This window comes from Trachypithecus francoisi, unplaced genomic scaffold (genome assembly GCF_009764315.1).
Source record: "Trachypithecus francoisi isolate TF-2019V2 unplaced genomic scaffold, Tfra_2.0 Lachesis_group5, whole genome shotgun sequence".
In the NCBI taxonomy this organism is placed as follows: Eukaryota; Metazoa; Chordata; class Mammalia; order Primates; family Cercopithecidae; genus Trachypithecus; species Trachypithecus francoisi.
In genome coordinates this window covers 67052543-67067837 of record NW_022681470.1, presented here as the reverse complement: position 1 = coordinate 67067837, position 15295 = coordinate 67052543, and the positions used below count along the sequence as shown (strand labels likewise).

General features: G+C 35.1%; 1 protein-coding gene across 3 annotated transcripts in view; it reads right to left on the bottom strand.

The window, feature by feature from the left end:
- The window catches only part of SYT14 (synaptotagmin 14), a 227062-nt gene that overhangs the window by 143641 nt on the left and 68126 nt on the right, over nt 1-15295 (bottom strand). For all 3 annotated transcript variants that reach the window (XM_033197016.1, XM_033197018.1, XM_033197017.1), the window contains 2 exons: nt 14582-14746; nt 8090-8305 (listed from right to left, as the gene is read on the bottom strand). In XM_033197016.1, the coding sequence (XP_033052907.1) occupies nt 8090-8305; nt 14582-14746 (381 nt within the window). The remainder of the gene's footprint in view (nt 1-8089; nt 8306-14581; nt 14747-15295) is intronic.

Genomic DNA, 15295 nt, shown 5'->3' with positions numbered 1-15295 from the left:
GACTGAAATAAGCGAGACAAAAAAAGGACAAATACAGTATGATTCTACTTATATGAGCTACCCAGAGTAGTCACATTCATAGAGACAGCAAGTAGAATATTGGTTATTCGAGGCTGGGATGAGAGAATAAAAGACTTATTTTTTTTTTTTTTCAGGATTGTTGCTCCATTTACTTAAGAAAGGGGTTTCATCACCTTTAAAGATATTTTAACATCATTTGAAGGCAAATAATAAGTGAACAAATTGCAAAGTATTTGTTCAGACAGGAAAGATATTTTTTAGGGCTTACCTGAAAGCACCAAAACTTCTTTCAAAATGGTACAGTTTCTCAGTAATTCACAGTAGGCTTCCCTCCATTTATTTCAAATGGATGAAATTTTATTGACCATGAAAATGGTATAATACTGGGAGGAGAATTCCCAATAAGGGTTGAGTCTTGGCTAACTAGTTGGGTTAGCCAGGCAGCATAGTGGAGGTAGATTTGGCATTTGTGTTCTCATTCATTTACTCTAAAAATGTGTTTGTGTATATGTATTTTAGCATCTATCAGCACTATGCCACACACTAAAGATAACAGAGGATAAAATCTGCACATTGCCTGGGCTTGGCCTCACAGAACTTACAGTCAAATGGGGAATAGAGGAGTTATCATCCAGTAGGTGCTTTGACAAGGGAAGAGCAGGATTCTTTGGAAGCGTATGGATGGAGCCCTCAAACAGATCTGGAGAAGTGACATCTAAGCTGAGACCTGGAGGAGCAGGAGGAGTTGGAAGACTTATTTTTTAATGGGTATAGAGTTTCCATTTAAGATGATGAAAAAATCCTAGAGATGGAATAGTGATGATGGTTGTACAACAATGTGAATATACTTAATGACATTGAACTGCACATTTAAACATTATTAAAATGATAAGTTTTGTGCTGTATATACTTTATCACAATAAGGAATAAAAAGAGAAAAATAAATACTGTAGATGTAAAAAATTAAATAAAATTCTACACTATTGGGAGGAATTCATCCCATCACATAAAAAGATCTCCAAAACACCAAAGTTGCAGTAAAATAAAAGTCAAGATTATTTCCTCTTCAAATTCGCCATATTTTAAAAATATACACATGATAAAGAATTCCTTAGAGGAGAGATGTTCATAAACAAAAATCTGAAATTAAGAAAAAAGTGTACCAAAAATCTAAATAAATATGTATGGTTGACCCTTGAACAACAGGAGTTTGAACTGTGTTGAGTGTAGTTATAAATAGATTTTCATCCATCTCTGGCACCTGAGACAGCAAGATCAACCCCTCCTCTTCCTCCTCAGCCCACTCAACATGAAGATAAGAATGAAGACCTTTTTGATAATCCATGTCCACTTAATGAACAGTAAATATATTTTCTTTTCCTTATTTTTTTTTTTTTTTGGAACAGGGTGTCACTCTGTTGCCTCAGCTGGAGTGTAGTGGCATGATCATAGTTCACTGCAACCTCAAACTCCTGGGCTTAAGTGGTCCTCCCGACTTGGCCTCCCAAGAAATTAAGGTTACAGGCATGGGCCACCAGGCTCGGCTAGTTTTTTAAAATTTTTTGTAGAGACATTATAGGCATGAGCCACTGTACCCAAGTCCCCTTATAATTTTCTTAATAACATTTTCTTTTTTCTAGCCTAATTTACTATAATAATACAGTATATAATACAGATAAAATTAAAAATATGCATTAATTGACTGTTAATATTATCAATAAAGGCTTCCAGTCAACAGTTGGCTATCAGTAGTTAAGTTTTTGGTGAATCAAAAGTTATATGTGAATTTTTGACTGAACGGGGAGATCAGTGCCTCTAACTCCTAGGTTATTCAAGAGTCAAATGTAATATACCTAACTTTAACTATTCAAAGTCACTACACTATTTTTATATCAAAGAATTCTGGAAAATACAGAGAGAATTTTTAGTACTTTTCCACTTTGCAAAGAAATTATGAAAATTAATAAAACAATTTTTTAATATAACAGTTAAAATGGACTTAAAGGAAATATAAACAATCTATTACTCTTACATATTAAATTACTATAAAAGTAAAATATAAATAAAAGGAATAAATAAATACATTTTGGTAGTCCTAATTTTAAGGTAACATCAAAATTAATAGAATGAAGCTTGTGGCATAGCTATAACAGAAAGAGAATGACAAGTACGGCTGTGTATATGTATGTGTGTGTGTAAGCTATATACCCTAAGACATAAGTGATGATGAAAATTATTTTTCCATGGTGTTTTATATTAACTTGCCCCCATAATAAATAATGTAAATTTAATAATACAGCTTTCCATAATATATAAGTATATCTATGTAATCTCTATGGTAAACTAATAATAAAAAGCTATCAATAACAAAAGACATTCTAGTAATTTTACACTGAACTTGATCTTCATATAGAATCATCTTTAATAAGCTTCTATCTAATATAAAAATAGAAAGTATTAATTAGCGTGAATGAAATTTCAGAGGTTGGTCTAGCTCATCAATTAAACAAGATATCCACAAACCATATTTTGACACTGACCTTTTTAAAACTAGAGCGGTTTATCAGAAAATGCCCTTAATTTTAAGCCCAACACAGTAAAAATAAATTAAAATTGGGAACAAAAGGATTTGATAAATTATTTTAATGTTTCTTTATTCTAGAAAAATTTCTTACAGATATCATCCTTTTTGTAGTTCCAAAAAAAAAAAAAAAAAAAAAAAACAGAAGATTAATACGGCCACCTAGAGGAGAAAACATGATCAACAAATACGCCATTACATTTTCTTACTTTTTCTAGAATATGTGTATTTCAGATTTATAACATATAACCTACTCTAAAGGACCAACTGAAGGGGTTCATTTTGTATGAAATAGACTTAGGGGAAATATTAAAGTAGCAGTGATGACCTAATGAAAGCCAAATAACATTAATTTTGCTGTCAACTTGACAAGTATAGTTTTTATCTTGCTGTGTAACTTTGGGTTAAAAAAATAATCAACTTAGGCCGGGCACAGTGGCTCAAGCCTATAATCCCAGCACTTTGGGAGGCCGAGACGGGCGAATCACAAGGTCAGGAGATTGAGACCATCCTGGCTACCACTGTGAAACCCTGTCTCTACTAAAGAATACAAAAAACTAGCCGGGCGAGGTGGTGGGCGCCTGTAGTCCCAGCTACTCGGGAGGCTGAAGCAGGAGAATGGCGTGAACCCGGGAGGCGGAGCTTGCAGTGAGCTGAGATCCGGCCACTGCACTCCAGCCCCAGCGACAGAGTGAGACTCCGTCTCAAAAAAAAATAATAATAATAATCAACTTAAAGTCACTTCAATTCTGTAGAATCTTGCCGACCACCATACATGGCAATGAAAATTAAATATGACAGCATAACAGAAACAGAGTGAGGCACATAGTAGGAACTCAATAAATGGCAGTCCTCGCTACCTGGTAAAATTTCTCTTGCACTGGTGTCTCCTAATACCTCTTCAGGTCCTCTCTAATCTTCTCTACTCCTGCAGATTTGTTTTCAAAATTGGCTGTTCCAAAGTTTCTCAACTGGAATTACTTAGGCTGTTGAGAAATAGACTAAAGTTTCCTTATTAGCATTAATGAGGTAAATATTATGCCATGTAAAAAAATGTATATTTTTAAATATTTTTCCTTCTACCTTGTGATTCCCTTTAGTTAACTCACATTAGTCAAGTTTAACCTTTATAAACTTGTGTGATGGTCACATGCAGACTACAGGATCAGAGCAATAAGAAATGTAACTTACTCTATTCATCTCTTTACTTGTGTGTCATTTATTTTATACTCACACAAGAAAATGAATGAAGTCCTACCAAGAGAACTGTACCCAGCAGTTCTCTTAGGTGGGTGATCAGCTACAAAGTAGCAGTTTCTGCAGAAGCAGCTTTGCCAAGGGGCAACCACCAGGTGGAGACGCAAACCCCCTTCCTTCCCAAACATATAACAGAGGGGAGTACCAGTGGGTGAGAGAAAGAAAGTGAACAGTTGGGTTACAAACAAAACCCCTCAACCACCTCTCTGACTCTCAGAGTTGAAAAGGAGAGAATAGATGGTAAGAAAGCCTAGGCAGCAAATGTATACTTCCTTACCACTTATCCTCTCCTTAACATTCAATCTGACTTCCTTATTACTCTCCTAAAACTCTAATTGAAAATGATTGATCAACTTCTACTGGACAAATGGGTTTATCTGAATTATCACCCTCCCCAACCACGCTGCCTTCCTTCTTCTAAAACTTTTCTTCCACGGCTGATAAAATATAACATTTTCCTGAATCTCCTCTTTATCTCTTTTACTGTTTCTTTGTGTCTTTTCATGACACCCCTAATTCTCCTGTCAAAGGAAATGATTCTCTGATCTTTTCTCTCCACGCATTCTCCTTCATCAATTTAATTCATGCCCATAGTTTCTATTCTCTAAGCATATATGATTTGAAAACTTCTCCCTCAAACGCATTCATGATTACAAGCTTGATAGCCATTTCCAACTGCTTAAATATCCTCTTATCACTATGTAAAATCACTTACTATATCTCTTATCCACTGCCCCCTTCCAACCAAACACAGGTCCCTCTCTGGATTTTTTATATTTATATTAATGACATCATCATTCTCCTCACCATACATGATGGAAATCAGTCATCTCTGATGCTTCCTTTCTTTTTCCAAATGTTCCGAACACGTTCAGATCCTAAATCCAGTAAATTCTACCTCAATAATCTCTCTCCTATCTTACTTTATTTCTATTGCCACTACTGTAATTCAGACTTCTATCATTTTCCACATATACTACCCCATAGATTTCCTTAACCAGTATCTTTTCTGACAGTCTGCTTGCTGCTAAATTAATCTTTCTAAAGCACAACCCTGATTATGGTTCCTTAGTAAAAAAACTCTTCAGCAAATTCTCACTCCAGGCCTTCGACCTCATCTCTCTTTTCAATTTTAACTCCTATTGCCTCAGATGTATGTGTATAGATGCAGCTGTGCTGGAGTCAAGTGGATTTTTTTCCATCCCTGAAATATTCTCTACATTGTATCACACTCTCCTGCTTAAAAACTACTGAGCAAGGCATTCCCCTTCTTTGAACAGAGATCCCAAGTTAGAGGCACTGAAATACACTTTCTTTTGAATTCATGATTGCATGAAAGCCCTATTCCATGCTTGTTGAAATAATTCTCACTCAAGTCCAGCCCACCTAGACCCCATTAGACTTCCTGAGATTCCTATCTCCCAAAATCGAAATCACCTCCTACTCTGTGTATCTTTTTTATTTTTACTTTTTAAAGTTTTGTCAGCTGGGTGCGGTGGCTCATACCTGTAATCCCAGCACTTTGGGAAGCCGAGGTGGGCAGATCAGAAGGTCAGGAGTTCGAGACCAGCCAGGCCAATATGGTGAAGCCCCAAGTCCACTAAAAGTACAAAAATTAGCTGGGCATGGTGGCACGCACCTGTAATCCCAGCTACTCAGGAGGCTGAGGAAGCAGAATCTCTTGAACCCCGGAGGCAGAGGTTACAGTGAGCCAAGATTATGCCACTGCACTCCAGCCTGGGCAACAGGGTGAGACTCCATCTCAAAACAGTTTTTCTTTTTTTTCCCTCCTCTATATTTCCACTGCACTTTGTTCATGTGACTAACAGACCTCTCATCATATTATATTACATATACACTCACTGATTTTCCTCCTCCAGTCAGTAGGCTTTTTTTTTTTTTTTTTTTTTTGAGATAGGGTCTTGTTCTGTTGCCCAGGCTGGGGTGCACTGATGCAATTTCGGCTCACTGCAAGCTCCACCTCCTGGGTTCACGCCATTCTCCTGCCTCAGCCTCCTGAGTAGCTGGGACTACAGCCACCGACCACCACACCCAGCTGATTTTTGTTTAGTAAAAAATGATTTTTTTTACTAAGCTGATTTTTTTCTATTTTTTTAGTAGAGACGGGGTTTCACCATGTTAGCCAGGATGGTCTCGATTTCCTGACCTCATGATCCGCCCACCTCGGCCTCCCAAAGTGCTGGGATTACAGGCGTGAGCTACCGTGCCCAGCCGTCAGTAGGCTTTTTGAGAGAAACAAGCTTATGATCTTCATATCCACAGTATCTAGCAGTGTATGACTGCTAAAAAGTATTCACAAAAGCTTTTCATGTTTACAAAATAAATAAATCTAATCTCAGAATGCCTAAAATTAAGTGTTTCATCAAATAATTTAGGGTAGAAATGTGTAAAAAAGTACAGGATAGCTCCTAAATATATGGGTAAACTAAAATGAGAAAGTGATTCTGGGACACTTGGACCACTCGCAGAGGTTAGGGCAAGAACAGTAAAAGCACCTAGGTTGTATCTCTCTCCTCACTGCTCTTTCCATAGTCTATAAAGTCAGGCTAGACTAACAGAACTACCGAGACGTGCTCAAGACAGCAGAGGGGTGTTGGGGTGAGAGGGAAGAGAAATGAATAGAAAATAAATCCTAAATGTACACCTGCAAAAAAGGAATGCACACTCAGGGCTTGCTCATGACCATCACTGTTTTCACTACCATTATAATTAGCTACATTTACTTACCACTTACCTAGGAGCTATCAGACACTATGCTGAAAACTGTACCACATCTATCATTTAATTTTCATGGCAACCCTACCAGTTCAGTATTATTCATATTTTACAGGCAATGAAAGAAATCTAAAAACAATGAACTATATTGCCAAAGGTCTCACAGCTAGCATGTTAAGAGATATAGCCAGAATGTTAATAAGGACCAGATCTCAAAACACATTCTCTTCCTGCTCTACTATTCTTGTACCAGAGGTGTACATAACTTGGGGACTGGTTTTACTGCTTTGCATTATTTAATTAACTTAGTAAGCACATGTCTTCTTTTCCCTAGTACTACACTGTATTTTTGAAGGTAGAGTACGTGTCAAATATTTTTTATTTTTTTCCTTGAATCTCATAATGACCATATAGTAATCATTCAGTATTTGATTAATTTATTATTATATCTGTGTACTAACAGACATAAGAATTGAGGTGCACTAATCTTTAGTTGGCATGAAGCCAAATACAGTAATAGACGATTTACCCCCTTTGACAATTGTACATGTTGGGATAAGATTTAAAGTCATCAATAGTAATAAGCCCTAAAACATTAAGTCACAGCTACAAAATCAAAGATAGCTTGTGTTTATGTATACTGATAAAAATGATATCTAGAATATGTTATTCTTTCCCTCGTATCCGGGTATAAAGATAATAATCATGATGAGCACCCATACAGTCTATTAAGCAAGTGAATAATTTATTTAAATGTGGAAATAAATATGCTTTAATTAATGGCAAAACCTGTCTTATTTATGTCACAGAAAGATGTAAAAACATGTATAAATGGACTGACATCTTCTATACAGGTTCAGTTTTAAAGTCAATTTCAGCACATAACACAAAATCAATTAGAGACAAATAATTCTTCAAATTACTGAAATCCTTGAAAATCCCTTATATTGCCTTTAAAGCATGGTATAATATAGTACCAGCTCTCAATAAATTCATCTCAGACAGTTTTCCCTTCTGCACAAAACAGATTACCATTTCTTCCGCTGTGTGCCATGTGTAACATTTGGCTGGTGTTTAGGAGCCATATTGAATGAAACAGCATACATTTACACACTGGAATCATATTCAACACCGTGAGAGACTTAAACTCTATCAGTTCCTATAACAGGTACAGAGAACTGATTCCATCCGAGAGAACAGTAGATTCACATCTTCCATATCATGCTTGCTAAGCATATGTTCACTGTGAAATGAGAGCTACAATTATCACATCACGTAAATTATTTGGTTTTTGCTTTGGGGTGTTTTGGTATTGGTTTTGATTTTTGGCCTGAGCCCAAAGATATGAATTTGAATAAATTACATTTCCAGAAATGTGACTCTACTGTGTGGAGCTCTCTTCTTTATTCTGCAACCACAGATTCCTAGAATTTCAGGCACAAGTAATCGAATACTATAGTGTGTCATGTAAAAAAATAAAACAGCCCATCTTACCTTCATCTATTGATGCTTCACTACTGTATCCATCATACTCTGCGGATAGAGGACTGTATTTCTGCCTTGTTTCCCAAGCATAGTTCTTTTGTCTAGAATCTGCCAGTGGTAGTCTGGAATTATGTGTTCTGGATAAGGCCTCATGATATTTACCCAGTGCTTCATCTTCACTTTCAGAGGACGAACCATGCTCATCTTTGTCCATGTAGGAATTATCTATTTGGAATGACATGAAGAACAAACCATAATTGAAAAAAAATTTCCCTCCCCTCAACTGGCCCTGCTGGGCCTGTCAAATGAAAATTTTTATGCAATCAAGTATGGAAAATTTGCTGAAGTTATACATATAAACACACACATATATACACAAATATATATATACACACACACATATATATACACAAATATATATATATACACACACACACATACATATACACATATATAACCTGAATTTTCAGATTTAAAGAAATACAATTTTTTCACATAAGCCCAAGATTTGGAAAAAGATCAGCTTGTATATTCTATTATATAAATAATGTTTGTTAGTCACAGGGATTTTTCAACCATGTTATATATAAAGGAAATTATAGTACTTACCATTTTACATTTTTTGAAGTACAAGTTAACATATAAGTGAAGTTCTAAGTATTGCCAGTACTATGGATCTGATTCAAATAATTCACATTAAAAGACACATTACTGGTTCTCGTTTTGGTCGAAATTTTCAAAACTGATAATACTCAGTGCTAACAGTAAAATACAGCAATGGACAGGTATAAACTATTGGTGAAATTATAACTGATACTCCTTTCCTAGAGAGCAATTTGGCAAAATATATTAGACTTTTAAATCTGCATACTCTGATCCATTTCCAGGAATTTACCAATTCTATTTCTAAGAATTCAGCCTAAGAAATTAATTAACAGATGAGTAAAGAGAGATTTTTGAAACAATTCACTGCATTGTATTTAATGGCAAAAGAGATAATCTAAATGTCCATCAGTGGGCTTTGTTTAAATAAATTATGATATATCTATTCAATGATATACTATGCAGTCATTAAAAATGAGGATGTGAACTTAAAAGAACTCTCAGGGAAATAATAACTACAATATCATGTTATGAGAAAAAAGGAGGTTAAAAAGTAGAAGTTATAATTACATTCCCATTTGAAAAATATATATACACACACATGGCATGTACACACACAATGCAGTCTAGGTATGCACAGACAAAACTATCTGTAAGGATATACATCAAACTGTTAACACTTACTGCTTGTGAAAGGCAGAATTTCTAGGAAAATTTTACTTAAATATACCTAAATTTCAAACAAAACTTTCAGGAGGTCTAAATTTTTTATTGTTCTAAAAAGCACTAGTTATTATCAGTTTTTTAAAAAGGTAACCACTTTGAAACTGCACAATGGTGCAACTTTCTTAGAATTATTAAACAATTCTAGAAAAGTGAAGAGACTACAGTAGTTAAAATTCATTAGTTCAACAGGGTTATTTTTTTCTTTATAGCCAGTTAAGATCATCTGTAGTAAAGAAATCGAGGCTGAAATTTGAGTGGGAGTTACAGAATAAGTAATTTTTAAATACAGGACAGAAACTAAATGCTTAGAGTTAGAAGGAGGTTATATGTCATCTAGTCTAGTCCTAGTTTTTAAATCAGTAAAATAAAGCCATAAATGGGTAAAGCTATCACCAATGTCACATATTGTGACAGTGCTTGCCCAATACATAGCCAATAGTCACATGTGGCTATTTAAACTAATTAAAATTAAACAGAAATTGAAACCCAGTTCCCCATGCTATTAGCCACATTTGAAGTGCTCAACAGCCACATGCAGCTAGTGGTTACTGTATGGAACAATGCAGAGATGTAAGACGTTTTCGTTGTTGCAGAAAATACTATTAGACAACAATGAGATGGCAGAGCCATAAGACCTCTGACTCCCAGTGCAGAGCTGTTAGCATTTTGTTGGATACCACGGGTGGGGACCTTAAAGCAGCAAAAGGTTTTGAGTCTCTTGAGGAGGGTAATTAGTCTGTGGCCAAACTTCACCTATTAAAAAACATTACCTAACGTAACCTGCATTAGAAATAGAGAAGAAAACCCTTCCTTTTCCTTTTCTTTTGTTTGTTTGTTTTTTTGAGGAGTCTCGCCCTGTTGCCAGTCTGGAGTGTAGTGGCGTGATCTCGCTGACTGCAACCTCCGCCTCCTGGGTTCAAGCAATTCTCCTGCCTCAGCCTCCCGAGTAGCTAGGATTACAAGCACCCACCACCATGCCCGGCTAATTTTTGTATTTTTAGTAGAGATGGGGTTTCACCATGTTGGCCAGGATGGTCTCGATCTCCTGACCTCGTGATCCATCTGCCTCAGCCTCCCAAAGTGCTGGGATTACAAGCGTGAGCCACCATGCCCAGCCTTCCTCCTTTTTCTATACCTTATAAACCCTGTGTCAGAATCTGGAACACAGGTACCAGTAATATCACCGTTCAGCTAAATGAAGGGTTAACCTATGGATCAAAAAGCTTTTGAAAATCATTTGGGAACATGCGTAAGTTTAGTACTGACTATATTGTGGAATATGTTAGAAATATTTGGTTTCTTTAGGTACTAGCATGCTTCTTAATGAAAACAAATTTAAAAAGTTAAAAACTCTACATGCTACTTGTAATGTATTTATTATGAGTGTCCATTCTACCATTATTTTCTGAATAAAATAATATGTAAACTATTTTACATTATTTTTTAATTTGTGCTACTTTAAGCAGTATAAGTCTATCAGAACTAAACTAGGCCTACCAAAGATCACTAATACTGACAATCAAAAAATTGCTAGAATGGACGGGCACAGTGGCTCACGCCTGTAATCCTAGCACTTTGGGAGGCCAAGGCGGGCGGATCACGAGGACATTAAGAAAACTTTTCAGTTCTGCTACGATTACATACATAATAGGGACAGTAAGAAAAACTAGGGCTGCTGAAAAGTTGGCCAAATAATGCAGGGACCAGCGGCAATACTTAGCGGCACAAATAACATGAATGCTCTTAAAGTGATTTTAGAAAAAATACTGAATGGCTTTAAAAATGTTTCCCAGTAAAAGGATTCAAGAAAGTCTTAAATGTAGACACATGAATAGGAAAGCTGAGAAATTTGGATGATGTTTTACTAATTTAAAAAATTAAGAGAAAATTTAATCATTCACACCAACATTAGGAGACCTCACCTTTTTCTGGTATTATCTTAGAATATTTTTCATCTTTACTCTTTACTGTTCCTTTCTTGGCAGAAATTGCCTCAGTTTTCTTCGGTTTTATGTCTTCTTTCACTTTACAGTATTTCTTTGAATTTATTTGTTCTTCAATTTTCCCAGATAACTTATCTTTAGAATTAGTTGATGGTGCTGGATGTATGTCTTCTTTTATAATGGATTTCTGTGTCATATGTCTATTGCTTGTCAAAATACCTTTTAAAGAACATTCATTTCCTGAACATTCATTCCCTTTAGATGTTTTACTTTTAACACATTTTTCAGCTTTCTTTAAATGATCTGAATCCCCTAAATTGGGAAGATGTTTATATTTATTGAAATGCCCCATATTCTCTTGATCTCTTCCCAAACATACATGTTGAGATTTAGTATATTCTTCCTTTTCACGATTATCTGTACCAACGTATTTCTTTTGCTCATACAATTTGTTTATTCCATTGGCATTCTTCTGATTTCCTTTCATTTCGTGATATCTTACCTCCTTTAAATCCTTCTTACCATTATTGGAAACTCCTAGTCCAATTGTTTTACATCTGTTGGTACTTTCTTGACAAATAGATCCAGCCCTTGTATTCTGTTTGATAACTGATATCCCACCATTATTCATGTAGCCTTTCAAAGAAGAATCACCAGTATTACCAGTACCTTGATATCCTGATAGAGTCTGTTGTCTATCATTAACATGTTTAAATACTCTTTCTTCATATATACCTTGATCTTGCTTTTGTGAAACTGAAGTTTTGCAAGTATTTATTTGCTTTGCTCTATGCTCTAAATTGGCTTGTGTTTTCTGACAATTAGTGTTTTTGGAGACTTCTGTTAACCCAACATTTTTTTGGTTAGAAGTGTCTACAGCTTCTTCTGCTACAGAGCTTTCCTCTTCTGGGCGAAAGCCACTTATCATACTTGTTACCTGCTCAGCAACTGAGTCAGTTAAAGCATAGCTGACCTCCCCAACAGCAGTGGTCAAATCCTCTACAGCACTACTGATTGTGTCTACCAGAGAGGACACTGAAGGCAGATTCTGTTGGAAATTTCTGAAAAATGTCATTTTCTAATTCCTTGTTCCTAAAAGGTACAATAACGGAATTTTCTCTTCTCAAAATATCAACCACTTTGGAACTTGAATTTAACATTTACTTAAATGTTGCTATTCGTCAGCTCAATATTAGCAATTCACATTGTAGCTTTCAGTCTTTCTGTAAATACATTATGCATTGAAAGAAATATGCTGAAGTAAAGATTCTTCCGAAAAACAAAAATCAAATCGCTTGGTTTAAACGTTATGACATTTTTTTCTCACTCCACAGCTATTGCAACAGCAGCAAGACAATATTTTTCCCTCAAATACTATTGGTTTTTATTCTATACCTGAAAGAAGAAGTATAAAAAGGATTTTTATTATGTACTTTTAGTTTGCTTATTAATAGTCTATGTAAGGGAACTACACTATCTTACTAATAAACTACCCAGTATCATTTCAAATTAAGAAAAATATTAGAGGGAAATATCTAAACAATTTTGGCTAGTGGTAAGATTAGGGGAGAGGAAGTGTGGACATCTGCTGAGTGGCTACTATATGCAAGGCATTGTAATTGACACATTTTATCCTACTTGATCTTACAGTAATTCTAGGAGGTAAATATTATTATTCCTATTTAATAAGTGAAAGAAAAACAAGGCTTAGAAAAATAAAGTTCCCTGAGACATTTTCAAGGGATCCTCAAGGTCAAGACTAGTTTTACAATAACAGCAAGGGGGTACTTAACTTTTTCATTCTCATTGGCTCACAAGTGAACACGAGTTATCCAGAGGCTACATGACAGACTGAATGTAGAGGCAGAAATGAGAATCCCAACTGTCTTCCATTATGCTAGTCATTAAAAAGATTTGCAAAAAGTATAAAACAAAATCATTCTTCTCACCATTTTTCCCCCATTTTCTTTTTGTTTTGGAAGATAGTTTTTTTAAATTTAAATATGTTATTTATATTAATGTGTAATAGTCTTGTTTTTTTAAAAAATAAATATTTTAAATTTTCTCAGTTTTAACTCTAATATGGTACATATCAATAGATAAAATCCACATAAACAAAAAGCTCTTTGGGAGTACTTAATAAAATTTGTACAAAGTTGTCATTAAACAAAGGAAAAGCCAGAAACGCTGAACTAGAGAATTACCAAAGGCCAGTAAAGAGATACTTTTAGCCAGTTCTTTCTGCACAAATGATCAAAAAGCAGGACTGGAGTGGATTATAAGAAACATTGAACTTAACCAAATTAAAACTGTATAAAATACTATTTATAGTTTCTTAATGCAAAAGTCACAAAATATAATTTAATAACTAATAGATCCTTGTAAGTAACAGGGCTATCACCTTTTAAGTTACCATATATAAGAGAAAAGCATATCTCCAACACTTATCTCTTTACACAGATAAGTAAAGCAAGATTTCTCAGCTATTTTTCGTCATATTCTTCTAAATTAACACTTTGCTTTTATAATTTCCAATTCGTTTCTGCTATCATTTTTATAAACCAGTCTTTGGAAATAGAACATTTTAAAAACTCTTGTAGTAATTAAAAAAACACTCCAAGGAAAATGTTTCCATAAGAGAAAGAATGGTATTACAGCCCTCATCTTTCCTAGTATCCAGTAACACTATAATATATGGTGCCAAGGGAGGGAGCAGAACACTATTTTTTATCATCACAATTTATATATAAATTAAGTTACTAAGTAGAACCACCTCCAACTCCTCTAAACAATAAAATTATCCATTAGCTGAAAATTAAATAGCAGGTAAAGAAAAAGGGTGAACACTTTCAAAAGCATTCTAGGGATGTGGAGAAAAAAGTTCTCTAAAGAGCTTCTTGGACAATGGAAGTATGCTGCATAAAGTAACAACATACTTCCTTCTTCCTCAAGCGTATCTGTTCCTATTATAGGATCAAAAGTATATCTTACATATGAAAATTAAAATGTCATTTTGTGATAGTAGACACTTCACCTTTATGTAATAGCAATTCATGAACAACAGAAGGACACCTGAACATAATTTACTCAACAGATCTTTTACAGAATAGTAGCTCAAATATTAGTTTATTGTATGTCACAACCAACCTTTTTATTGCATATATTAAAATAAGTAAGCAATAGTACAGATAAAAACAACAAACAAGAGAAGCAGCAATATGATACTTACAAATTTTATCTTGTGAATTCTTCCTTGTACTGTATTCTGAACCAAGATCTGGAAACCCGCCAACATTTTCAAAACAGAACTTCTTATTAATATAGAGAAAAAGGAGCAGCATCAAGATAATAAACACCCCAACAGCTGACAAAAATCCAACTGCCTCTGGAGATACTAGAGAAAAAAAAGTCACAGCTGTAAGCATTTATTTTTCTTTAAGCTACAAATAAGAAGGAAACCCCAAACATAAGTTAGCTTACTACCTTATTTGAATCATATTTTTTAATTGTCATAGTTTAAAAATAGTTTCGTTTATAAGAAAAACAAACTGCAAAGTTTGATGAAGTTGTTCAATCTATTCAGCAGCATTCATTCAAACTTTCTAAGTTTCCTGAAATATTCGGAGGAACAATCTTAATCTAAACAGGAGTCAGCCAGGCACAGTGGCTCACACCTGTAATCCCTGTGGGAGGTGTGATTGTGGGAGGCCAAGTGGGGAAAATCTCTTGAGGCCAGGAGTTCAAGACGAGCCTGGCCAACATGGTGATACCCTGTCTCTACTAAAAATGCAAAACTTAGCCTGGCATGGTGGCACATGCCTGTAATCCCAGCTACTTGGATGGCTAAGACATGAGAATCGCTTGAACCTGGGAGACAGAGGCCACGGTGAGCCAAGATTGTGCCATTGCATTCCAGCCTGGGCAACAGAACAAAACCCTGTCT